Source organism: Leptonotus elevatus, chromosome 4, assembly GCF_054856555.1.
Source record: "Leptonotus elevatus isolate MCC_2025b chromosome 4, RoL_Lele_1.0, whole genome shotgun sequence".
NCBI lineage: Eukaryota > Metazoa > Chordata > Actinopteri > Syngnathiformes > Syngnathidae > Leptonotus > Leptonotus elevatus.
Genome location: NC_141242.1, coordinates 5,955,223 through 5,981,859, shown reverse-complemented (window position 1 = coordinate 5,981,859; position 26,637 = coordinate 5,955,223). Strand labels below are relative to the sequence as shown.

Here is a 26,637-nt window from a genome sequence, read left to right as displayed (position 1 = left end):
AAATCACTTCACGGTGACCAAGTCCCAAGTCGTCTTTTTACCCCCTATTGTAGTTTATTTTGTAGTGCATATTCAGCTTGTTAAATAAAATGCCTCAAAAACTTTTGAAAGATTTTATGCAACGGACAAACAGATGAGTTTTGGAGTGTACGAACCTGTCTGATAACATTTGTCATGTTCATTTCCTGGATGAATACGAGTTTATCTGTCAAGTGATGCTTGCGATGACAAAAATAAAAAATGACAGCATTAAAAACAATCATAATACCAGACTTTCTACTTTTTATATACATTCAACTTATTATCAACACTTGCTTATCCACTAAATATACTTTAAAGTCTCTTGTATATATTTCCTTAATTAAATAGCCTTTTCTTTTTTTTACATTTATTTGGCACGTGAATTAAAAAGTTAGATACAAATATGATAAATAGCACACCACTGTGTTAAAAGGTGGTTCTAGATGCGGTTGAGGAAGTCCAGATTTAGGCTAGCGGGGATCTGAATTGTCTCCAGCGCCACAGATGAGGGCGAGAAGGAAAGCGTTACAGAAAATATTTTCTTGCCGTCCATCATCAATGTAGATGACTCCTCTCTGTCTTTCAAGATGTCCTATATGGCCCAAAATGGAACAGGTTAATAATTTGAGGACCGTAAAAGTGCATAACTGCACTCTTGCACACGTATGCATGATTACAACTCACTTTAATGGTTGCTATGAATGTGGTTGTCACGCGCTCTTCAAACTCAATCACTGGCGTGTAGAGCGTCAACACTTTAACAATCTGCGATGAAGAACACATGATGAGCAAAGCAAAAGTGACGTATGGCAAGAAAAACGCGACGATGCCGATGATGGACCTGTGCAGTCGTGAGGTCCGTGCACATGTTGCAAATTGCCTGAGCGTCGGCCTCTGTCTTCTTCTTGACCTGCAGCAGCTGCGCGGCCTGTACGAGAGGTTCCAACACTTCTTTGGCGCCGCAGCCGGTCAGGTCCCTCTCCTCCAGCCACTCTTCCAACTGCCACACATTGTACCTGACCACAGAGGCAGTGAGGACACAGGTCAGGGTCTGTGCACATAAAAGGTCAGGCATTAAGTGCAAACTGTTGTCTATATTGTGACCAGAGGTGGGTAGAGCAGCCAAAAATACTGTTGCTTTAGAGAAATATGACTCAAGCAAAAGTAAAAAGTAATAATTATTTAAGAGTAAAAAAAGTACTTGGTGAAAAAACATCAAGTACTGAGCAACTGGTGGGTAAATTCTTTTTTTTTTCTTCTTTTTTTTTAAAGCCAACCATAAACATTTCTTGACAATGATATGTTATATGTGACCTTACTAGTCTAAACATGACATTGTGATTAATATTACTTTTGTGTCATATGAATTATGCAGCAAAATCCAGCTGCTTTTATCCATCTCAGGGGGCGGCCATTTTGCCATTTGCTGTCGACTGAAGATGACATCACAGTTGCGCAGGGCTCAGGTAACCACCAATCACAGCTCATCTGTTTTCCGAAGCTGAGCTGTGATGTCATCTTCACTCGACAGCTAGAGGCAAAAATGGCCGCCTTCTGATATTGATAAAAACTGCTGGATTTTGCTGCTTATCTCATATTCCACTAACGCAATATTAACCAGAATACCGTATTTTAGACTAGTGTGGATGCATAGAACATATTATTGTCAATACATTTTGGGGGGGTTGACTTCTCCTTTAAATCAGAGCGTGAACGTCAAATAAAATAAAAATGAAATATAAGTGTGAAAATTCAGCTATTGTTGAATAATAACACCTCATACTGTAAATAAAATCATGAAATAAACAATTTAAAAAAATTATCAAATAAATTACGCCAAATTCAGTCCCAAGAAATCTTAAACATCATATACTATTTTCTTTCCACTTGTAAAACTTGGGTACAGCATATTAAAAATAAATAAATAAATGTCTACACACCCCTGTTCAAATGCGAGATTTTTGCACACACAAAAAAAGGAAACCATTCTACTCTACTTTCCTGTTTAAAATGTCAGTACCGCTACCTGATCTGCAGCCCTTTGCTCCATGAGCACATGTCCTTCCTGAGCAGCAGGTGGTTCAAGGTGACAGCGCATATGATATAGAACTGCTGCCGGACCACCTGTCCAATGAGTCCAGAGTCCATCCCATGTTGAATCATGGTGGTGTGCCAGAGCCCAAGCTGCTGCAAGAGGACTTCCACCGTAACCTCTTCCTCTGGGGAACTCGGGCTCCTTTTCCTCAGACCTGTCGGTTTGGAGCCTAGAATCCCCTGGATCGTCTCATGTTCCAACATGCTTGAAACTGCACATGACAAACCCGGTCAGAACCCTTCGGATTGATGCATACATGCCATGTGAGCTCTTTCCCGTCACCTATGAGAGGCTGCAGGGTGTCCTCCATGCTTTTGATGAGCTGGCGGTAAATTTGGACGGCGAGGTCAACAAAAACATTCTGGTACTCCGTCAGTTCGAAGTTGGTCAGGCAATGCTCGTTCTGCTTCACAGTGTTGTGCGTCTTGAACGTCTGCAAAAGGAGTTTGGCAGAAAATAGTCAAATGGGTCTTTAGGTCCAACTTTGCAGTCTCATTATAGACTCATGCTTACTTCATCGCCACTATACTGCCTCAGACAGTGAAGTAGCCGACTTGTGTTGGATAACCAGAAAGACGACACGTCAACATCTTTTCCTCTCTTCTATAGAAACAATAGAAACAATCACCGGTGGCACATTCAGGCAACAGCACTGCAAATTACCCAAATAGGTTGAACTCTGCTATACTCACAAAAAGTTAAGGGTGCTGGCTTATGGATGAAATTTCAGGCTGAAAATGTAACTAAAGATTCTAAATTAATATTAATTGCATTTCAGTTGTGTAGAATTGAACGGCAACATACTAAGAGAAGACTGCCACACACAACCTATATTCCGTCTTATTTAGGAAAGATGGTCAAAAGTGATGATTATTTTCTTAGTAAAAGCATCATTTTGGGCACAGTGCTCGTATTGCAGCTTATTAGAGTTGCAAACTTATGAGTCCTGTAGTAATGTGTGAGCTTTTGTTAGCGCCTGACTGATTAATTCATCGGCTTACATTAGCTGTATTTCATTTATTTAAATTAGAGATTATAACCGAAGACAAAGATAATGACAATTAAACATCTGCCCTATAAAAAAATTGGCAGGGGGCAAAAAAAAAATCTGCAGATTTTTGCAGATTTTTGTTTCATTTGTAAAGGTTAAAATAATAAGAATAATAATATATATATATATATATGTATATATATATATATATACACACACACACACACAAAGTATTTTCTGCCTGTACTGCATAACTTAATTACTGTAAGCATCAACTTATTCACTGCCATTGACGGCTATAGACGACAAAAATTCATTTGAACTTTTTCTATTAGTTTAACATTTTTTCCACTTTTGTTAACAAGAGTATGAAATATTAGAAAAAATTGTATTGTACATTTAGAACAGATATAAAATTTATGATTAACCGTGAGTTAACTAAAGTCATGCGATTAATTACAAAAAAAATGTAATCGCCTGACGCTCTTAATAATCTTTTCTACTTTTTTTTTTTAAGTAATTTTATTAATTTTTTTTACATTTTAATAACTTTCTTTTTTTTTTTTAAGAAAAGATTATTACAAATTAGGGGCATCAGGCAATTAAAATAATCATAATTAATTGCATGACTTCACTAGTTAACTAATAAAAATAGTTCAAATTAATTTTTGACGTCTAAAGCCCCCAAACAAAATGTCACCCTGTGACTGGTGGTTCGGATCGGTGGGAGTCAACGGATTCGGTACAAGATGTATTCTCGGGAGTTTGTGAATTCTCAAATACCGCGAGAATTCATCTCGCAGTGCAAAGGTTAATTTGGGTCAGCATCAGCCTCAGCAAATCCTGTTCTGATGGTTGAGCCCTAGTTTTTACTAACTGAGTAAAATGTGCACATTTTTGTTGAGCTAAAAAGGACTTGCATTAAAAGCATATGCATACTTAATTAGTAGGGGTGTGCCCCCCCAAAAAAAATCGATTCTCATTTGGTACGATTTTAAATGTCCCAAAATCAATTTTATTTAAATTATTTTATACCGTCTTGCCTTTGTTTGTGTGTGCCTTTATTGGGAGCGCTGTTCATGTTGTACTCGATTTGGCCACTTAGGGGCAGTGTGGTTTCACGCGGTCTGATACACTGTTAAGTTGGAGCCACGTTAGAGAGTTGTCACAATCAATTTATTCCAATAAAAGTTGTTTTTTTGTAGCCGTTCTTTTGAGTGACAAAAGTGCCGCGAGTAGCTCGCTAATGCTAACAACTGACTGGAGTAGATTATTACGATTCCTTGCACATCTATAAATTGAAGCAAAAATCATTGTCAATCAAATCATTTGGAATCAAAAATCGTTCATAACCGAAAATCGATTCTGAATCGAATCGCAGGCCCAAAAATCGGAATCGAATCGTGAGACATTAAAAGATTCTCACCCCTATTAATTAGGTGTGCATTGAACGGTACCCGTTTACTTTATACTGAACCTTAATGACTCCTTTGATGCTGGAGAGCACAGAAATGAGCAATGTACTGGCCCGCTGATCGTCGTTAACCCTGTCGGCGTATCGCAGGCACATAAAGATTATGTAAGCAGGAAGGCCAGGAAGGAAGCTAACAGCAACGCCACGGGCCTTGAGGTCTGAAATGAACAGTTCCGAGCAACACAATCAGATGCTCACATTCGAGCATTTTTACAGGGAGCTTGAAACAATTATTTACTCAAGCAAGATAGGTTTGTCATACCTAAAATCAGACTTTTCACAAGGCGGCTTTCTTCACCCTCTTTGTACTCCAACATTCCTTGGTACTCCCTTTCCTTGCGAGGTATACTCACCGCTGTACCGGGAGATTTTGTCCCAATGGATGTTTTCCTTTGTTGAGCTAGACAGGACCATTAAGAAACACAGTTAATGCGTGTTAACTGTTGTAGAGCAAAACATCACAACTCGGATGGACATAAAGTGCTTTGTTTGAATAAATTTTGTGAAATGCATTTTTTAACTCATTCACTGCCATTGAGGTAAAAAATTCATTTGAACTATTTCTATTAGTTTAACAGTTTTCCCACTTTTGTTAAGAGTATTAAAACCTAGAAATGTTTTTATTATCGTACATTTAGAACAGATATAAAATTTGTGATTAATCGTGAGTTAATTAGTGAAGTCATGCTGTTAATTATGATTTAAAAAATTTAATCGCCTGACGCCCTTAATTTTTAATAATCTTTTCTTTTTTTAAAAGATTACAAATAAAACAAAAATAATTAAAATACTTTTTTTTGATAAAAAAAAGAAGAAAAGATTAGAAAAAATTGGGAATTTTTCATAATTAATCCCATGATTTCACTAGTTAACTCCCGATTAATCACAAATTTTATATATTTTCTAAATGTACAGTAAAAAAAAAAATATTCTAGGTTTTCATACTCTTGTTGACGTCTATAGCCGTCAATGGCAGTGAATGAGTTAACATTTATTATAGAAGGTCCAAAAGTACATTGCCATTATGTGATGACAATTAAATACTGAACTGCGAACAACTGTGGCCTTCAGTTTGATGGGATTGATTACCTTGAAACTCTTCTACTCTTTTCATGTACAGCTGAAGGTCTTTTTTCAAATTGGCAATAGTCTTGTCTTGTTTGTCCTGTTGCTCCATGAGCTCCTGCAAATATGCAGACATACTGGATTAGAGAAAAGGGGAAACACCACTTCCATACACACCCAAGACAACTGTAAAAACAAAAGGAAGAGGAAATACAAATATTTAAATAAAGTTTACTTTTTAGATACTTCTTTTCCTGTTTGTAGATGGACATTGTTAAGTGTATTTTCTTAGTATGCATGAGGGGAAAACTGAATGATGTCTGGTAAATGACATTGTGGTTGTAGGTAGAGTTGTAGAACTGTACTCTGATATTTTCATGACCTTATTTAGCTACATGGACAGTTCCAAAAAACTGCAAACGACAACTGTAGCAATAAACCATGTTTAAAAACTGTCACCTCAATCAAAACTGAGCATTCTCAAAACACTAGCATTTTTGCCCTTAACTCACTCACCGCCATAAATTCATAAAAAAAGAAGAAAAAAATGATTATTAAAAATTACGGGCAAGAGGCGATTTAAAAAAAATATTGTAATTAATCACATGACTTCACAACTTGCGATTAATCACAAATTATGTTCTAAATGTACAATAAAAAAATTTAGGTTTTCATACTCGTTAACAAAAGTGGAAAAAAATGTTAAACTATTATTTTACTAATTGACGTTTATAGCCGTCAACAGCAGTGAATGAATAAAAAAAAATAAAAAAAGACAATATTATCAAAAATTCAGGGCATCAGGCAATTAAAAGTTTTTAATCGCATGACTTCTCTAGTTAACTCGCGATTAATCAAAAATTGTATGTACAAAACTAAATGTACAATATAAAAAAATCTAGATTTTCAACAAAAGTGGAAAAAAATGTTAAACTAATAAAAAATAGTTCAAATGGATTTTTGACGTTTATAGCCGTCAATGGCAGTGAATGAGTTAATTGTGTCCATTGCATGCTATTATTTTCCATACAAGAGTTAACACCACCATAAAAGGCATTGTGACAGTTGTGCCAGAGAGTAAACCGACCAGATTTGCTCGAGTGAGCCGAGTAATTTCGAGCTCCAGGCCCGCTTCAATGCGAGCGTCTTCAGGCAGGAGCAAAGTCTGATCCAACAGTTTCTGCTGCTGCTCCTTTTCTTGCTTGAGCGTGTTCACCACCTCCAGCAGGTTCTCATACCTTTCACTTTGCTGCCTTTCCAGCTTCTGCATCTGGCACTCCAGAAGCCTGGGATTTCAAGTCATAGCGTCTTGGTTACATGGGATGGATTGACACTGTTTCAAGTGACATAAGTCAATTTTGTAATTTTTTCTTTTTTTTTTGCTCTTAAGTGGTACAATTCAGATATCATCATGCATGGAATCTGATGGCTACAGATCTATACCTAGATCTATATATAATCCGTCAAATTGAATGTGACGTCAACAGAATATACCCTGTTTGGTGGTGTATATACAGCCCAGACAACACAAACATACTTAAAACACTTGCAGTTAATCTTAATTACATCAAAAGCAATGACAATTAAATATCACCAAAATATGTTAAATTGGAAGTTACATTTTTTTTTTAATTAACAATAATATGTTCTATGCAGCCCACTCGCCTAAACACGGTATTCTGGTTAATATTGCGTTAAAGTGGAATACGAGTTAAGCAGCAAAATCCAGCATTTTTATCAATATCAGAAGGCAGCCATTTTGCCACTAGGTGTCGAGTAAAAAAAAAATGGCATCGGAGTAACAACCAACCACAGCTCAGCTTCAGAAAACAGGTGAGCTGTGATTGGTCGTTGCCTGAACCCTAAGCAACTGTGATGCCATCTTCAGTCGACAGCAAGTGGCAAAATGGCCACCCTCTGAGAAGGATAAAAACGGTTGGATTTTGCTACATAACTCATATTACACAAAAGTAATATTAATCAGAATGTCATGTTTATACTAGTGAGGTCACATATAACATATTATTGTCAAGAAATGTTTCCGGTTGCCTAATCATTGCTATGCTATGCTAATAACTGAATAAGCAAAATAATTCGGTTAAATTTATTATTTATTGAATAATATTTATCAAACTAAGATACTTATCAGGATTAAAATGAGACCTGCAGTGTATATCCAGCCATGACGCATGAAGTACTTTTTAGTTTGATCATGTTGAACAACAACATCAGAAACATCAAAAACACCTGTTGGTCTCCTTCAAGCCTTCGTAAGCCAGCCACAACTCTCCATCCTCATTCAACGTATGGATGTCAGTGGACCTGCCAGGTAAACATCATAAAGGACACTTGATTACTAACATTCAAATGAAGATGAGGAGGTCTGGTTTTTACCTGTCAATATCTTGAAATGAGGGAACATCTCTGAGATCTAAACTCACACCCTCTCCGAGTGCAGAGTCCTGAAGGTGGCAGTTAATAAGAAAATATTACCCCAAGATGAAAACCACCAAATTTCAATGGTAGTATTTGAATGTGACCTTGTATTTCATAGCCTCTTGGCGGACTATGTGTGACTGGAGAAGAAGCACTTCCTCTTTTCGCAATTCAAGCTCATCGGTAGAAGAGGTGAGTTGTTCCAGCAGTACGTTGTAAGTCGTGGTGCCCACAGCAGGGGGCATCAGCGCGCTGTTCTCGTCGGTTAAAGACTTGCGCAGCTCACTCAAGTCCTGCTTCAACTTCTTATTCTCAGATTCCAACTCTTGACGCTAAATGAAATCATTTTGTTGACAAAAGCATTACATACCGCAATCGTGCTTTTATTATTATCATATTAATCTTCTGTTGACAATGTTTAGTGTATGACATTCTTTACTTGCCAAACATGTATTCAATATTGTACCTTAAGTGTTTCCAAATCCAATTCTGCTCTGCCGACAGTTATTGCCTCCTCCACATCCTTTGCCCAGAAATTAAAAAAAAAAACAGTGAAAACAGCAACAAATGTATCACTACTAAAATTGTTGAGGACATACCTTGGCTTCTTCCTCTTGGGCTTCCATCTCATCCATCTGCCGCTGTAGCGATTGTTTGACCCTCTCCAGTTCCCTCACTCTTCTCTGGAGCTTGAGAATAAGTGGCAGGTCTACAGTGGAGGCGGTCTCATCCTGCAGATTAAGTAGACATCAACCAATATCCATGTCTCCGCACTTCAGGCAGACATTGTGGTTTATAGAAATTTCAGCCAGCTAATCTAAATTTAAAACATGATGAGTTACATAATGTATGTTATTGTCTGGTTTACTACATTACCGCTTTGTCCACTGAGCTGCCCTGTCCATTCGTAGAGCCAATCATTTGACCACATTCAGGCAAGTTACTGGTGTAGTTGGATTCTGATATCTTGACAGACGACTTGCTTGGACTCTGTCAATGAAAAAAGTGGACCAAGTTGACGAAATTTGGTCCATTGTAGGAAAAAACATCCACAGACACTTATTATATATATATATATATATATATATATATATATAGATATTTTTTTTTTAAGTTGCCTCACCAGCCTAAGCTCCAGTTCCCCTTTCAGGTCTTTATGCAGCTCCTGTAGGTGCAAGTGTTCACCCAGCAGGTTTTGGTACCGGGAACGCTCTTCACTTAACGCTTTCTGTAGTTTTTCAGTGTTTCCTACCTGGGCTTCAATCTCTGATAACATCAGTTTGTTTTTGGTCATTTAGAAACACATTGAAGCTTCAATTTGCATTTTACCTGTTAGTTGTTGTTTTTGTTCCAGGATGAGCTTTTCCTTTTCATCATTCAGCAAACCATTCTTCATATTTAGCTCCTCTACCACCTGACAGCAAATTAAGGCAGCTCAGAAGATGAAACAAAAAAAAATAAACAGTAATAATATTACTAATACTTGTATTGTTTTTGTTGTGCAAGCCGGTGTACCTTTTTAAATTATGAACTTTAAAGGCAAGCTACAAAATATTGCTGATTTGTGAAATCCTCAGGCAACATTCTTGTTTATTTATATTCCTTATTTTAGGAGTAGTAGTGAATTGCTGTTATTATATATATATATATATATATATATATATATATATATATATATATATAATTATGAAGAAAAGAACACATGCAGCTGTTCTCCATCTAACAAAATGTCATGCAGCCGTAGCAGCAGCATACAGTAGTAGACTCAACACTGACCTTTGGCGACACAAACAACAAAACAAATCCATGAACACATAAAATAATAAAGTTAAAAAAAAAAGAGAAATCTCACCTGTTGTGTCTGCTCCTTGTCGACGTTACTCTGATCTTCCAGGACTTCCTTTTCACTACGCGTGTTCTCCAGCTCCCGCTGAAGAAAAGAGAGCTGCTCCTTTAGCGAAGGTAGCTTCTCCGCGTTGCTTCTGGCCTTCTGCTCGGATCTCTGAAGGTTTTCTATCTCTTTGCTGTGTCGCTCTCTCTCCATATCTTGGGACTTGGCCGCCGCATTCAGTCTCTCGCTCAGCTCTCTGACGTCTTTGTGCTGGGGGGGCATGCAAACACATGGTTTGCATGTGATGCGACGGCAACGCCCAGCTACAATGTGTTTTAAGGAAAGTTGTCTGGTTTTCTCATCGTCGGCATCCATATCTCACACTTGAACAAAATTCAGGGCGGTAACATGAAACGGGACGTAATTTCATGCACCTAATTGAGTTAGTATGAGTAATTTCTGCAAATTCCAACATGCATTGAAAGGAATTAGCCTCATAAAAAGGACATAATATAGACACGGGACACCAGCTCATTTTCTGAGAAATGCTGAGGCACTTTTGAGCAAGGCATTAAAAACACGATATTGCACTTTATCTTATTTTTATTAACTCATTCACGGCTATAGACGTCAAAAATTTATTTGAACTATTTCTATTAGTTTAACATTTTTTCCACTTTTGTTAACAAGAGTATGAAAACCTAGATAAATATTTTTTTTGAATTACAGATATAAAATGTGTGATTAATTGTGAGTTAACTATTGAAGTCATGCGATTAATTACAATAAAAAAATTTAATCGCCTGACAAGACTTAAAGATTATGAAAAATTCGGGGCGTCAGGCAAATAATTGTTATTGTAATTAATCGCATGACTTCACTAATTAACTCACAATTAATCACAAATTTTATATCTGTTCTAAATGTACAATAAAAAAATATAGGTTTTCATACTCTTGTTAACAGCAGTAGATTTTTTTTTAAACTAATAGAAATAGTTTAAATGAAATTTTGACGTCTATAGCCGTCATTAGCAGTGAATGACTTATTTATGTTTATTATATTTATTTATTTTAATTATTATTATTTAGTTTCATTAAATATATTTAAATACTGTTCATCTCCCATATTAGCATTGCAAATCTAGCCCAGCGACTGATTACAATGACATCCTACATAATACCAACATACCCTGCAACACAATTCTCTCACCTGCTCGTCTAGCTTATGTTGCAACTGCATAATTTTGTTCTCCATGCCAACGTTGAGATTCTTGAGATGCGCCACAGAGCGCGCCTCAACTTTGAGCTTCTTTAATTCCCTTTTGGCCAGTAGGCGACGCACACAACACTGCAGCAGGATGATGTCTGCCCGAGTACGTTGATAATGCTGCCTGGCCAGCCAGCCTTTCACCCACTTTTGAATGACCAAAGCCTTTTGCTCATACAAAATCTGTAAAGAGAACATAAATGAGTTCATGGCAAGAAGAAGTGCAAAAGGTCATAGTTAAGCCACAGGGAGTTTTTTTTGTTTTTAAGAGAGACAGATTTAGTTGGTCTCCCTTTTGTAGTTATAAATAACATTTTTCACTTTTCTGGAAAGACTTTAATAGAAGATTCTGGAGTGTCTTTGGCAAGTCTTCAGATGACTGTCAGACTTGAGAAAGCTATATCAACAAAACTCATTTTTAACATAATTAGTTCTTGCCTATATTACCTTATAGTACAGCTTTCTGGCTGCATACGCCCTGAAGAAGCACTGAATGACGACAGCTGCAGAGCGCAGCTTTCGGTAGCGTCTTCTGGCCGCCCACATTCGAGCATTACGTTGAACGACAACAGCTGCTTTTGTTCTCCGCAGAAAATGAACATAACTGAAGGGGGCGGGGGGGAAGCATTGGTCATGTTTCATGTCAATTGTATTCTTCTACTGTTTGCGAATCAGTCGGCTCACCAGCGTGCCTGGTGACCTCGCACGTGTCTTTGAATGGTGACGGCAGATTGCTTCATCCTCAGGTATTTTGTACGTGCCAGCCAACAGCGGATAGTCTTCTGGATGCTGACACAAGCCTTTCGTAGCTGCTCAGAACGCAGCTTTTCCAGGTAGGCCACCTGGCCAGCTCTGAAGAAGATCTTGGTTTTACCGAACTGATACTGGTTCTGGTCCTGAGAACAAAACCAGAAAATAGCATAATCAATATAGACATAGTTACGAGTGAGGTCTTGCCTATAATTTACACCTGGATGAGCTTTTTTAGGAGATTTTGGCAGGTCTGTTTTACATCAGGGAGCACATCCTTTTGCTTCATAAGGACCCGGTAACGACCGAAGAATTCCTGATAGGTCCATCTGCAACATTTGGTATTGTGTATTTAACTCATTCACTGCCATTGACTGCTATAGACGTAAAAAATTTATTTGAACTATTTCTATTAGTTTAACATTTTTTCTACTTTTGTAGAAAACCTACATTTTTTTATTGTACATTTAGAACAGATATAAAATTTGTGATTAATTAACTCATGAAGTCATGCAATTAATTACAATTTTAATTGCCAGACGCTCCTAATTTTGAATTGTAATTAATCGCATGACTTCAATAATTAACTCACGATGAACTATTTCTGTTAGTTTAACATTTTTTCTACTTTTGTTAATTAATCGTGAGTTCATTAGTGAAGTCATGCGATTAATTACAATTAAAAAATTTAATCGCCTGACGCCCGAATTTTTTATAATCTTTAAGTCGCGTCAGCCGATAATTTTTTTAATTTGTAATTAATCGCATGACTTCAATAGTTAACTCACGATTAATCACACATTTTATATCTGTATTTCTAAAAAAAAAAATTGAGGTTTTCATACTCTTGTTAACAAAAGTGGGAAAAAAATAAACTAATAGAAACAGAATGAATTTTTGACGTTTATAACCGTCAATAGCAGTGAATGAGTTAACATCTACAGTTTCATTTTCTCAGATGTGCCTGCTGAGTTGCTACCTGGATGGGAATCCAGCTGCTGAGATTCGGATCGTTTCCAGGATGCCACATGCTCGTAGCTGCTGCACTGCCCTCAAAGGGTCCAAGCTTCATTAAATAGAACACAGTAATCAAACCAGAGTGATGCCAGTGAAATCATTATCTTCTCCTTTACCTGAATGGCACTTTATGGTCGTTTGGTTTAATGCACCGTACATAGTGAGGGGTCGTAGCATTAAGCATGTCCATCAGCAAATGTAGAGACTGTCGAAACTGTACAACAGAGGTGATGAACATTAAATACAACGAAAGAAGGCTGACATAAACATCACAGTCATTATAAATATTGTTATATTTTGCCAAACAAAAAGAGAGAGGGATTGTGATTGAGCTTTATTATAAAAGTTAAAATTGTACTGATCACCCAATTTCTGACCTCACCTGCAGTCCCGTCGTCTTCTTATTACTTCTCTGTGACTGACCAGATCTTCTCGCATTGCTGGCAGAACTTGTTGCCTTCCCAATACCCACAAAGAGCTTCAGCAAGAAATCAAACTGAGAACAAAAGTAAAAAGTCGTTTATGTCAGACACCACAGGGTGGCAGTGTTGGCTTTACACCACAACATGAACTGGAATGCATTGCTGTATTTCCTCTAATAGTGCTGGCACAACAATTCCAGGGTGTGCGTGCATAATAACATCAAGTATGAATTTCCAACTGGATTCTAAGTTGAATGGGTACTGACAATGACTTCCTTTACGACTATAAAAGGGCATTCTTCTATTGTACACCACGGCAAGCGGTGGCCACACGTTTTCACCTTGCTCTTTTGTAAGACGTGTATTTGCTCCTCATTGACTGTGTCCTTGTTTTTCTCCAGGAAACCCTCACACTGGTACTCCACCTAGGCACAAAGTTATGGGGGGAAAACATGAGCAATGGTCATAATAATCATGCTGAAGCTAGCTGACTAAACTGTGTTGCTAACAGTACAACTGAATGTGGGGTAAAAGAAGTTAATGTTGGCATTGGCATTAAAACTAATGAGAACATTTGAGTCACCCATGCTTCCATTCCAACACTGCTTGTTCTGCAAAGGGAAATGATGCAATGCATGGAACATATTCTAATGACATGAGCTTGTGAGAATAAACCAAGATTTAAAGTGCTTTTTAAAAAAAGGACAAAAATGCTGTCTTTTTTTCCCCCTTTTTCTTTTTAAATACCAAAACTTAAGCATTATCTACCTTGTCTGCAAAGTGGTGGATGATGAAAGCACTGTTCGATAACCTCGGTTTATCAAAGTGAGCGTTCTGCTTCAACAGGTTGTTGTACATTTTCTGACACCATGTGCCATCGGAGCCTTGTGGCATCTATGGAAACACGAAGAATTGACACATTAGCCACTGCCTTTTACTCAAAACAACATGGAGGCTCAGCCTGTGGAAAGCACTTGCAGATCTAAACAGCTTGAATGAGGTAAAGGTTTGTTTGAATCATCCTTACAAAAAAAAAGAAGGAAATTCTTAATAGCACAGTACAATACATTAGAATGTGAAGATGTTACATTGATATTTTAATATTAAATTTAAACTGCTGCAAAATTTGGGAAATCAGGCCAAATAAATTCATATTCTGCATACACAATGCAAATTCTATAAAGAAATCTCCCATTATAAAAGTAGAGGATCTTTGTAACACTCATATTTCAATGACAATGTTTGGATTCTCACCAAATTGGTACCATCCATCATTAAAAAACAAAAAACAGAATTATACTGTATGTCATGTAATGCACAAACAAGCAAACCATTGACAACCCCAAAAAGATCATCTCCTCGGCGGTAAATTTTAAGCATTTTACTTTGCACTCCTCATCCAGAAGGTCCAGGATGCCCAACTTTGCCTCGATGAGATTGATGCATGGCTGGTTGTCATAGAAGTCAATCAGGGTCCATGGAATCTCCTCTTTCATGTACTCTTCTTGTTCCAGTTTGAAGACATGCTGGAGGCACAGACGGCGACTGTGTTTCACACACGCAATATTATGACTAGGAAAATAAAGCCTGTAGATCAATAAACATACCAGGTTGAACTGCTGCTGGAGCTTCTCGTTGGCGTAGTTGATACAAAACTGTTCAAAGCTATTGGTATCAAAGGTTTCAAACCTAGGGAAAAGAAATAAATGGAAAATGTGGAAAAAGTCAAACAAAAGGACAAAATATTATTGTCAAAATAAAACAAAGAAGAGCTACAACAGGATGATAACAACTTACCCATAAATATCCAAAACGCCAATGAATGAGTGTTGTTTAACTACCGATTTGAGCACATTGTTTATACAGCCAACAATCCAACTGAAGAGCCGGGCATAAATGTGCTTGGCGAGTGCGTCTCGGCCATTGACCGCATTGGTCTTGGAGACGCCCTTGACGTATGTTTCTGTGGTGGTCTGGAGCTTCCTGTGGCAGAGCCAGTGGGCCATCTCTTCACAGGGCACCCCCATCAACTCACAGAACACCAGCAAGTGGAGATTGTCTGGCTGAAAGCAAATAAGGTCAAAACAGAAGTAGCCTCACTTTGTAAACCTCCACTCTTGTGTTTTTGTTTACCGAAATGCTGCTTCTGTCCCCGGAATGATCGTTCACCACCACATTGCTAAGGTGAAGAATAGCTGCCAGAATCTGGTAAATTTCCATCTGATGGCTTTCACTGACTCCTAAAAAGGGAGTGAAAATGTTTCCTTTTTTTTTTTGTACAGAAACACTGTCAGCAATTCAAATTAAAACAGTAAAAAAAAAAAATGTGTGCGCACATTGACAGATCTCATTTGCAGCCAACATGCGTGGGAATATTTTGCCACAGTACGCCACAGAAAATGTTGATTTTAAAAGGAAACAACGGGATGTACTTTACGCACACAAACTAACAACTCACCTAATAGTGAAAACGCTCTCCTTGTGTTGCACAAATCTTTGACATCATCCACTCCATCAATAACTGGATTGTGACCTTGGTTAGTGTAGTGGAAATCATCTGCATCACCTTGATGGAGTAAAAACAAATCAGTCATACCATTTGCAAATCATGATTAAATCAATATATTTTTACATTCAACTTACCTAATTTGAAGGGTTTAAACTCTGGTAAATGTGAGGAGGCACAAAGCTGATAAAATATATGATAGTTCCTTTCTCCATGGGCCTGAAGGTAAAGCAGACATGTAATTACAGCATATGAATTCATGTTGCAGAAAAGAAAAAAAACATCAATAAGGAATGTACGCCATTATGAACATGGAATGTACCTGAAAAACAACTCTTGACTTTTCCAGTAAATATGTCCTCATGTGAGCCCCAATGATACGATGCTTCTTGTCAAACCCGATGTCAATGTACTTCCCAAAACGACTGCTGTTGTCATTCCTCGTCGTTTTGGCATTCCCAAGAGCCTGAAAGTAATACATTGAAGCCTCGACATAACATTTACGATTGGACACTTCACCATGTTTAATTTTTGCAAAGTATAAGTCTCTTATTGAATCTGATAGACTGTGACAATGTACCTCATAGTATTCGACAATGGTCTATATAAATTCATGTATTCTGTGGTATCAAACATCACCTCCATGATGGGATTGGAGGCCAGTACTCTTTCCTCAATATCAGCCTCACCACAGGAGCCGCTGACCGTAGCAAAGTAGCGCATAGCATACTTGGCAGAGACGGTTTTGCCAGCTCCTGATTCCCCACTCACCACAATGGACTGGTTCTGTTGATCTCTGCATGAAAATGCGAGACAGATTTGAAGCAATAAGACTAATCCTCAGGTGGTACTAAAACCAACGATTCTGTCTGAAGAACACCTGGCCATCTGCTTGTACGCTTCCTCAGCCACGGCAAATATATGGGGGTCCATGTCGGCCATGTTCTGCCCACGGTAGGCGTGGATGATGTCAGCTTCATAGATGGGCAGACTCTCGTACGGATTGACGGCAACAAGAACAATGCCTGTTTATAGCAGACAAGATCTCAGTGAGTCGAAATGACAATATTCCACATTTGAATGATCATTCTAAGCATGGCTTTATGACCATTTGAGATCCAAAATCATCTAAAAAAGGTATACCTCTCTGACAGTGATCTAAACGGAGCTTTATTTGTTTATAAACTATTTGTAAAGACAGCCTTGTATTCTCATTAGATTGTGCAGGCGTTCTTATGGGCGTGGCAGTACAGTATGTTAATAAATGTGTGTGCGCTCCTTTAAGAGCAACCTGCCCGACAGTACTCGTCACACATACAGTGAGCAAGACTCCAAAGTCTGCAGTGACAGAGATAGTGTGAGTCAAACCAGATGACGCTCATTACCACAGTATGTGTAAATCAGCCTGGAGTCGATGAAGCGCACTTTGATGTTGTGTAAAACCGCCGGTTCGTTGAGGTAGCTGAGAGCCGTCAGGTCGTTTTCCCCCACCAGGATGTTGGGGTTCCTTAGTGGTGGAAGATGGTTTGTTCTGGGGTCTATTTGGTATTCCGCCTCCTATAAAGCACAAGACACAAACTTTGGAGCAAGTCAGAACTGAAAATAGTGGCCGAAGGATTATTAAACTCAACATAAGACAGGGTGATTTTTAACTACCAAGCAATTTTCTTGCGCAAGATAACTTTGCCTCAAGTCACTCCACCTGCATGCCCCAACTCAGCCCAAATTCCTTCAACCAATGTGTTCAATGTCTGCCCTGCTCTTGTAAAGCTTCTATGGTGCATGCACTTTTTACACTTTGTTCATTACTCTCACAAGTTGAGTGACTATAGATGTGAACACACCCAGTTGATATCATAAAACAAAAAAAGTTTTAAATGTTTTTTGTTTTGTTTTTGGCAGCAATTTGAAAATACATATTGTGCATAAATACAATGGTGGTTTAAAGAGATGTTTTTGCATTTTTTTTTTTTACAATTTGTAGGAAGCTGTCCTAGCTTACTTAAAAAAAATTAAACCTTCCGCAAATTAAATTGATGCTTCAATACACCATAAATACACCAATTTTTTTTTTTTTTTTTTTAACAGGGGTGTGTTCATTTTCTGTATACACTCCATTGTCCGATGTGACTTACAGTGCCATCGTCCAGCAGTAGAAATAACGTCTGGTTGCCAGGAGCGTAATCTTTGACTAGCTTGGCTGACTTCCACACTTCCACGGCATCCGGGAGCCACACACGGGCATGCTGTTGGACAAGGGTGGGAGAAACCACACACAACCATCCAACCTTAAATCCACTTACAGAGTACATATAAAAACAGATAATACCAGAATGCATGTACAATATAAGGATTTACGACTGAATCATGTTACTATGACAAATTTGCATGTAGGTCAAAACACATAATAGCCAATCACTAACAGGGGGTTGCAAAAGTATTCGCACTTTGTACAAAATCTGATATTTGAGTAAGACTGTGGCGCTACGTTGCATTGGTGGATGGAATGTCATGATGTCCCAGATGTGCTCAATTGGATTAAGGTCTGGGGGACGGGCAGCCCTGTCCATGACATCAGTGCCTTCATCATGCGGGAAGTGCTGATACACTCCAGCCACATGAGGCCTCGCAAGGTACCCGGGGGGTACCTCAGCACCATCATATGGTCTCACAGTGGGTCTTGGGATGTCCTCCCGTACCACATGGTGATCTGTGATACTCATCCATGAAGAGCACAGGGTGCCAGCGAAAATTTGCTGTCAATCATTACCTCATTCACTGCCATAGACGTCAAAAATTAATTTTAACTATTTCTATTAGTTTAACTTTTTTTTTCCACTTTTGCTACCAAGAGTATGAAAACCTAGGGAAAAAATGTATTGTAGACCAGATATAAAATTTGTGATTAATCATGAGTTAACTATTGGAAGTCATGCGATTAATTACAATTAAAAAATGTAATTGCTTGACGCCCTAATTTTTAATTATCTTTTCTTTTTCAAAAAAAGATTATGCGGGTCCCGGGGGTTGTCCCTTGGCGCTGCCGTGGCCTGGGGGGTTGTGCTTGCTCTGTCCTGGCCGGGGTCAACGGCTCCCCTCTATGGTGGAGATTTTCATGCATGCCAGATCCACCACACCAGCATCTATCGAAATTCAAACAAAATCTGCTTCTTCCTCTGGTCGTTTAATCGGTGGAGGCTGATGTCTGTGGATCTCACTCTGCTTCATCTATCCTTCCTTCCTTTCCTCAGTCTCTCCTTTGGTCTCCCTAATTTGTTGGAATTTAGATGTTTCTGGGGTTGGTGAAAGACTCTGGTTGGTAACCCGGTGGGTAGTAGGTGATGTCTGGTCGGTGCTAGATTTCACTCTCTTTGATCCTTCTTTGGGTCTCCTGACAACCTCACGACTCGAGCTGGATTCTGAAGTATTCGGTTTAGGTGAACGGTATGGGATTTTTAATAGGTTACAGGTGAACTAATGAGTCCACACTCACACGCACGCACACAAAATAAAAAAATAATAATTAAAAAAAATGTTTTAAAAAGAGAGAGCAATGATGACATGTCGAATCTGTAAAATTACCAAATTAACAATACTGAGGTCTCTCAAAAAGGGGGAAAAGGAGGGGGGGGGGGTAGTATTTTTGACATCTATAGCCGTCAATGGCATTGAATGAGTTAATATGGCTCTGGCAGTTCGCCTTCAGTTCTTCCATGCACACCAGAGTATAGCAGTCCTGCTACTGGGTTGTTGTCCTCCTTTGGCCCCCCTTTCACATCTCCTAGTGGTCCTGGTCTGTTTCCTGGTATGGTATCTCTACCATGTTCTTGCCACTGTGCTGGGAGACAAAGCAAACCTTCTTCTTGCCTTGGCATTAACGTGCCATTCTTCTGGCAAATTAAAAAAAGTGTCTCTCCCCCCCCCCCCCCCCCCCAAAAAAAATATCAGCCGTAATGGATGAGGACAGAAAACCCCTTGCCAATGCTGAATCGTGGAGTTGTCTTGATAACTCTCATTTGCCCTTTGCTTGTTCCATTTGCACAACAGCAGGTGAAACTGGTTCACAATCAGTTTTGCTGCCTCACTGCACAGGCTATCATAAGTCTGACTTGGTGCTTCATTGCTTAATGTTATTATTTTTTAGATAGTTTTAAGTTAGCTTAATGCGCCCCGCTCGTAACCTGGAAACATTATGTCAGTACCGTCGTAAGCAGAGGACATATCACTGCACTAGATGCTTGAAATGAGAACAGTCAACCGAGTATAACGTTCCACAAGTGTTATTTTAAGTGTCCGACAGATAAATATAAAAGGGGAGAATAACTTAATATCCCCGTCTGCATTTAGGAGACAAGGGAGTTTCAAGCAAAGCACAGAGAAGCCAGTTGAGTGATAAATGTAGAAAAATAAGCTTACCTTGGTATAAAGCTCTGGACCTGCCATGACGTAAAGCAAAAATGAAAAGCAAATCCTCAAACCCCTCTCCGAGCAGCAAAGTAGCTTCCACTTGTAAAGACACCGTCAAGGCAGCCTTCACCATGAAAGTAAATGGAAACGTGTGGGGCGGGCTGAAAGGGAGATTGTATCTGCAGCGAGTAGAAAGGGATCCATTTAACGTACAATACAGTTAAAAGTGTTCAATAAATGTTGCAATTTCGGGCAAATTGGCTTAAGGTAGTGCCCATCGAAATGTACACAGCTCCATACATCTTTAAATTTGAATACAGTACTATAATATGTAAATCCCACTATTGAAATCCCACAGAAGATAGGATTTCAAACAAGTAGAGTTAGGTCAGAGTTGTGGAATTCCATATCATTGCCCACTGAACTTGACGCTAAATCGCAGGTTAAGATATCATCGTTGCACATTAGAAACAAAAACATAACTGGAGCGCCCCTTGGTGGCCAAGACGAGAACTTAACACCACAAAAGGCCTTAAAAGCCTAAAAAGTAACCTGCTAGAATTTGGGCGGCGTAGTGAAACCATCACTTACCTTCAGTGCAGGTTGGCGTGAGTTCGCCAGACCATATATCTGTGTGAATGCACCAAAACAAAACAGCAACAAAAAAGCACATTGTGAATGTAAACGGCACCAAACGAAAAAAAAAAAAAGTCCACATTTGGTCCGGACCAAACAAGCATATTAAAGGACATTTCTGCGCTGAATACACCAATATTTTGTAGTTAAATGTTATGTCACAGCAGGGCTCGGCTGCCTCTAAATGGGGGGCATTTTGACCCTAAAATTTGAGAAAATTGTCATCTACCAGTGCAAACAGTAGTAAATTTGCAGATTTTTGTTTTTATTTATTATTATTGAACAACTTTTCACAAACAAATTGTAGAATGCAAAACGGAAACAAATAGAAGTATACTTTTTCTCCTGATGAAGAAGAGACTCTAATCTTTCTTTTAGTAGGTTCCATGTTTTTTTTTTATAGCAATAGAACACAATATTGTGTGGCCCTTGCAAAATCAGTAAAAATCCAGTAAAACAGCCGGGAGCGAAGGGGATTGCTTCAGTGAAAATGGCTGGGTGTGAATGAGTTAATGGTCAAAGTTTTTTCCTATACCACATTTCATACACAAGGCAACTCAATTTGCTTAAAAGCATCAACAAACAGATTCAAAAACAAAGCAGAGAAAATAAAATTTGCACAAAAAAAAATACATTAAAAGAACATACATTGACAATGCTAAAACACATTAACAAAAAAAAAACTATATTTAAAAATATTTAAGAGTAAAGAAATAAGTTGTTTTCTAAACTAATTAAAATAAACAACAGTATTTAAAAATGTTTAAAATACCTTAATCAAAAATTTTAAACTTTCTATATTCAGGACCCAAACCATTTGGTGATTTATAGACCAGTAGCAAAAATTTAAAATATCTTCTAGATCTATATAAAATGAAAAAAACACAAAAACTTATTGGTAGAGATCCGTTGCTCGGGTGGGGAGTGTGTTTGGGGGAGAACTGGGTGTGGTTAGTGCACAAGCGTCTTTATAGGCAGGCACGGGCAGTGAGGATGCGCGTACATGATCTGTGTGTGCCGTGACTTCGAGACACAGCGAATTCCACCATCTTCCGAGCAAGAACGAAAGAGAAAAAAGGGTAAGGCTGACTACATTCCGTGATTCACTGCTGTTGAACTGTCATTCTTAGCAATAGCTAAATGAATAAGACAACCACCGGTCATCAGATTGACTATGTGGATGTTCAAATTTAATTTTTTTTCTTTTTTTTTTCTGTCTGTTGGAACTCCTCATTCTTAAGTTGAGAAATTGCATGAAACTGGCCCCAGCCCGCAAAATCTGATCGGGGGCAAATACTTTTCCTGAAATTGTTTCATTTGTGCTGGTTTGTGTCATTAAAACTGGACTTGGTTGCAGGTTGGCTGTTTGGCATGGATCGATTTCTGTAACATCTTTTCGAACATACACATTGTCAGTTTATTGTCTAGAATGCAGTTCACTGATGCGTGTTAAGTGTCTGCGTGTTTTTTTTCTTCATATATGAATACATAAAGTTTCCTCCCTAACCAAGCAATCATTTTTATATACAATAAGACCAATAAAGTGATACATTGATCCAACTTACATCATTAATGGACAGAATATTTATAACACTATACTGCCATGTTTGCCAAAAAACAATCTTATCTCTCTACGCACAAAAAAAAGAAAGAAAGACGACTCATGTGTTTAGTAAAATGCATAAAACACTGAATGTACACATTGCAATCATTGGTAACTTATAATATATTAATAATTTGGTCTGCTCTGTGGAGAGAAAGAGAGAGGTGGCTAGAGAATCGCATGAATGTTTGTGACATTGAATCAGTCTGACCAGTATGATTGGAAAATTGTTCATCTTTTCAAGGCCGTTTATGTCTTTTATTTCATGGAGGCCACAATTTGTTTTGTTAGTGGAATGTCAATGTACACTCTTTCCTGGCATGTTTTTCTCTCCCAAGTTTGATCATAAATCTGTAATCTCATTGTATAAATGATTGCAGATGGCAGTTGCCATGGGGTGGCCTGGCTTAGTGGTTGTGGTAAGAGGTTGTTGGTTCGATCCCAGACCCTTGTGACTTGTTACTGTAACTTAATGAGTTGTTTTTACATACTTAAAATTCTCAACTCATTAAGATTGTAGAATGCAAAACAAATTCTGATGTTTGTACTGAATGCAGTGTGTCTAACATTTATTTATGTTTATGCAATGATGGATCAGTTTTCACTTAAAAACTAAGATGCATGCAAATTGTTACCTTTTTTTTTTTTTTTAACTGAGCTAGCATTTAAATTTTTTAATGCATGAGTGTAGCTGTCTGTCGGACATGTTTGTTTTTCAAACAAAGCTTCTCTCATTCATTCCAATTATAAGGGGCAGTAGGAGGTCTACTGTTTGACCACCTTTAACATTTCCTACATTGAAAAAAAACTTCAGCAACGTAAAAGTAACCGCTTAATTAATGATAATTGTGTATTGAGTAGTAAGGAGAAACCTGAAGTAATTTTAATCTCTATTCATGGAAATTACATCCACAGTTTTATTATTATTATTATTATTTCCATTTACAGTGCAAATGACCTATAGCTTATCTTCTTTCTCTTTTGACCAACAGAGGGCGGTATATAGTGCAGGTGAAAATTGGTGCACGTGAACTGACGACTGAGTCTCTAATTGGCTGATAAGTTTGGGTTTGTCTCCTCACTCATTTCTCTTCTCTACAAAACAATCTACACCTGACAAGTTTCACTCCACGTAAGACAGCACCACATTTGTGATTATGTCAGCCGGGATTGCTTACTTGGATTTAATATCATTGGATTTTTTTGTGTGATTTTTTTTTTTTACAGCATGGCCAAGATTGTGCTGGAAAGCTTTTTGGGGGTCAGCCTGCTGGGCGTGGCAGGCATTTTATACGCTACGATAGACGGCAAATGGATTAGTCTGTGCGAGTTGGGCGAGAACTGCAAATATATAAAAGTAGAAAAGTCCATAGGCCCATGGGGGGCCTGCCTGTACAGTGTCGATGGTAACAACTTTAGCCTTTGCTCAGCTTCAGACCCCATCGTCCAAGACCCGATTGGTAAGAATAATAATATTTTAAAAAATCACATTGATGAAAAGTTTTAAAAATCAGTTTATTAATTTTAAATTATTTTTTTCTTTCTTTTGTTTACATTATTCTTAATTTTTACGAGTTTGCTGCTTTATATATATATATATATATATACACACACATACACGTGCGTGTATAAACTAGTATCTACAGTACAAATGCTGTCTACATATCCTGGTCATAATTTTGACATTTTAGTGCATGTTTGTTGAAAGCTTTAATATGGGGAAAAAAGCATGTGTTTGGTACCATCTTAACTCATTCACTGCCATTGACGGTTCTAAACATCAAAAAATAATTTTAACTATTTTTATTAGTTTTAACATTTTTTTCGACTTTTGTTAACAAGAGTATGAAAACCTAGATTTTTTTTATTTTATTTAGCGCCCGTTTCAAATCTTAGTGAGGGGTCGAGCAAGAGTCTCACTTCCTGTTGAGTTCCTTTTTAAGTGCGATATTATATGAATTTGAGTTTCACTCACATTTCTGTTTTGCAGATAAAATTCCGATCACGAGTGGCCTGATGGTCACAAGCTCTGTCGTGGGTCTGGTCGCCCTGGCGATTGCTGTTACGGTCAGTCTGTGCACCTACCTAGGCTCCTTTGCCGGCGGTTTCAAGAAGAACCTCGCTGTTGGCATTGCCGGAGTCCTCATGATCATCTCCGGTAAGCGCCTTTGTGACCCGTTGATGCCAAATTCCCCTCCCTCATGCAAACTTTAACAACCTGCAATTCACTGAACACAACATGAAGCTCCACGATTTTCCCAAAAGAAGTCCACAAATGACATTTAGAATTTCCCAAATAAGCCACTAAAACAAGTGCTGCAAACCCACAATATTATTTAACAATGAAAATAATTGGGACATAAACACAATTCTCTTTTTTTTCTCAAAACATCACAATTGACTTGAAATGAAAATGAGCAAAATCTGCTTTAACTGAAGACATTTGAAGTAGACAAAAGTAATGGGACAGAGAAAAATTTGCAACATTTGGCCGATTATTCTGCAGATTTTTTTTGGGGGGGGTGGCGGGGGTGATGTTTAAATGCTATGGCTATGGCAATGCCATTTAATTCATTGTTTCATTCCCCCAAAAAATATTGTTGTCTTTTATGGATCCCATTAACACTGCCATTGACGGCTATAGACGTCAAAAATTAATTTGAACTATTTCTATTTACCATTTTTTCTACTTTTGTTAACAAGAGTATGAAAACCTAGAAAAATTATTACTGTACATTTAGAACAGATTTACAAATTTGTGATTGATCGTGAGTTAATAACTATTAAAGTCATGTAGTTAATTACAATCAAAAATTTAAATCGCCTGACACGATTAAAAAAAAAGAAGAGAAAAGATTATTAAATATTAGGGGCGTCAGGCGATAACATTTTTAATCGTAATTAATCGCATGACTTCACTAGTTAACTCACTAATTTTATCTGTTCTAATGTACAATTAAAAAAAATCTAGGTTTTCATACTCTTTGTTAACTAAAGTGAAAAAAAAGTTAAACTAATAGAAATAGTTCAAATGATTAGCTTTTGCCCTTTGCAAGAACTAATGAAGATCCAGAAACCATTAAACCTGGTGATGCCATGGCGTCATTTCACTATGTTTGTTCTTGTTTGTGGTCAGGGCTGTTCGGGCTCATTGTCACCGTGTGGATCACCACTGTCATGTACGGGAAGAAAGAGCCGATGACCATCAAGCCCCCACTGTATATCGCCTGGGTGGGCGTGTCCTTGTCACTTTTGGGCGGCATCATCCTGACCTCCTACTCCTTGTGGAAGGAGTGCCGCCCACGCCAGGTCGAGCCCTACGTCAACATGGAGGTGGTTGATCCAACCATGCCAATTGCTTACATATACGAAGAGATGATTCTGTGATTTCCTTGGAAGCGTCCTGAAGGGGTGTGGCCTTCAGACTCCCTCCCTGTGGACTGACACAAGATTTTAATAATCAACTTTTGTTTATTGTTTTCCATCTATGAAATTGCACAAATGTTGAGAGTCACACAGCCAAAACGTCAAATCAAAAACATGTTTTTGTGTTAATTGTTTGTAGACATCGATTAAATTTGATCGTTTTTGCATATAGCTGCCGTTCATATTTTTTTTTCACAAATCTGTATTATTGGTAAATTCATACTTTGTGTTATTATATATTACAAATTATTGAGCAATCAAAAATGTTGAATCTGGCTTGCTTTCATTGAGAAAATTATTTCTTTTTGGCTATGTATTATTTGTATGCACATTGATCATATTATTGTTTGACTTGATTTCCCCTTTAACTCATTCATTGAATTAAATAAATATATATATTAAAAATTAAACAAAAAATGTTTTGTTTTGTTTTAAAAAAAGAAAAGGTTATTAAAAATTAGGGGCATCGGGCGATTAATATTAGTTAATTAATTAATCGCATGACTTCACTAGTTAACTCACGATTAATCACAAATTTTATATATGTTCGAAGTGTACAATTTTTTTCTAGGTTTTCATACTCTTGTTAACAAAAGTAAAAAAAATAGTTAAACTAATAGAAATAGTTAAAATGATTTTTTGACGTCTATAGTCGTCAATGGCAGTGAACGAGTTAAGAGAGACAGTG

The 26,637-nt window shown here is 37.8% G+C and overlaps 2 protein-coding genes across 2 annotated transcripts; one reads left to right on the top strand and one right to left on the bottom strand.

The window, feature by feature from the left end:
- Nucleotides 1–99: 99 nt before the first annotated feature.
- On the bottom strand, nt 100–26,048 carry LOC147175225 (unconventional myosin-Va-like). The gene is made up of 40 exons (XM_086073256.1): nt 20,294–26,048; nt 18,013–18,123; nt 17,263–17,434; nt 16,758–16,902; nt 16,517–16,673; nt 16,200–16,343; nt 16,015–16,096; nt 15,830–15,937; nt 15,505–15,611; nt 15,169–15,434; nt 14,979–15,060; nt 14,757–14,897; nt 14,140–14,265; nt 13,713–13,796; nt 13,332–13,445; nt 13,066–13,163; nt 12,912–12,998; nt 12,153–12,261; nt 11,867–12,078; nt 11,630–11,786; nt 11,126–11,365; nt 9,935–10,183; nt 9,412–9,496; nt 9,206–9,348; nt 8,959–9,072; nt 8,682–8,813; nt 8,549–8,605; nt 8,187–8,414; nt 8,041–8,108; nt 7,894–7,968; nt 6,734–6,932; nt 5,671–5,764; nt 4,844–4,981; nt 4,585–4,739; nt 2,630–2,719; nt 2,399–2,549; nt 2,048–2,327; nt 863–1,037; nt 706–786; nt 100–613 (listed from the first exon to the last, which is right to left on the bottom strand). Exons 1-40 carry the CDS (start codon nt 20,318–20,320, stop codon nt 461–463), a joined length of 5,436 nt encoding a protein of 1,811 aa, XP_085929382.1. The 5' UTR covers nt 20,321–26,048; the 3' UTR covers nt 100–460.
- Nucleotides 21,836–26,347, top strand: LOC147175224 (claudin-11-like). The gene is made up of 5 exons (XM_086073259.1): nt 21,836–21,999; nt 23,516–23,655; nt 23,751–23,983; nt 24,514–24,681; nt 25,660–26,347. Exons 3-5 carry the CDS (start codon nt 23,752–23,754, stop codon nt 25,908–25,910), a joined length of 651 nt encoding a protein of 216 aa, XP_085929385.1. The 5' UTR covers nt 21,836–21,999; nt 23,516–23,655; nt 23,751; the 3' UTR covers nt 25,911–26,347.
- The last annotated feature ends 290 nt before the right edge of the window (nt 26,348–26,637 follow it).

Bases quoted from the DNA above. Each gene is read 5' to 3' on its own strand.
- LOC147175224 (XM_086073259.1), top strand. From the start codon at position 23,752: ATGGCCAAGATTGTGCTGGAAAGCTTTTTGGGGGTCAGCCTGCTGGGC. The intron at 23,984-24,513 runs GTAAGAATAATA...TCTGTTTTGCAG, and splicing joins CATCGTCCAAGACCCGATTG to ATAAAATTCCGATCACGAGT. The intron at 24,682-25,659 runs GTAAGCGCCTTT...GTTTGTGGTCAG, and splicing joins AGTCCTCATGATCATCTCCG to GGCTGTTCGGGCTCATTGTC.
- LOC147175225 (XM_086073256.1), bottom strand. From the start codon at position 20,320: ATGGCAGGTCCAGAGCTTTATACCAAG. The intron at 13,797-14,139 runs GTAGATAATGCT...CTTTGTGCCTAG, and splicing joins TCCACCACTTTGCAGACAAG to GTGGAGTACCAGTGTGAGGG. The intron at 10,184-11,125 runs GTGAGAGAATTG...ATGCCCCCCCAG, and splicing joins AACATAAGCTAGACGAGCAG to CACAAAGACGTCAGAGAGCT.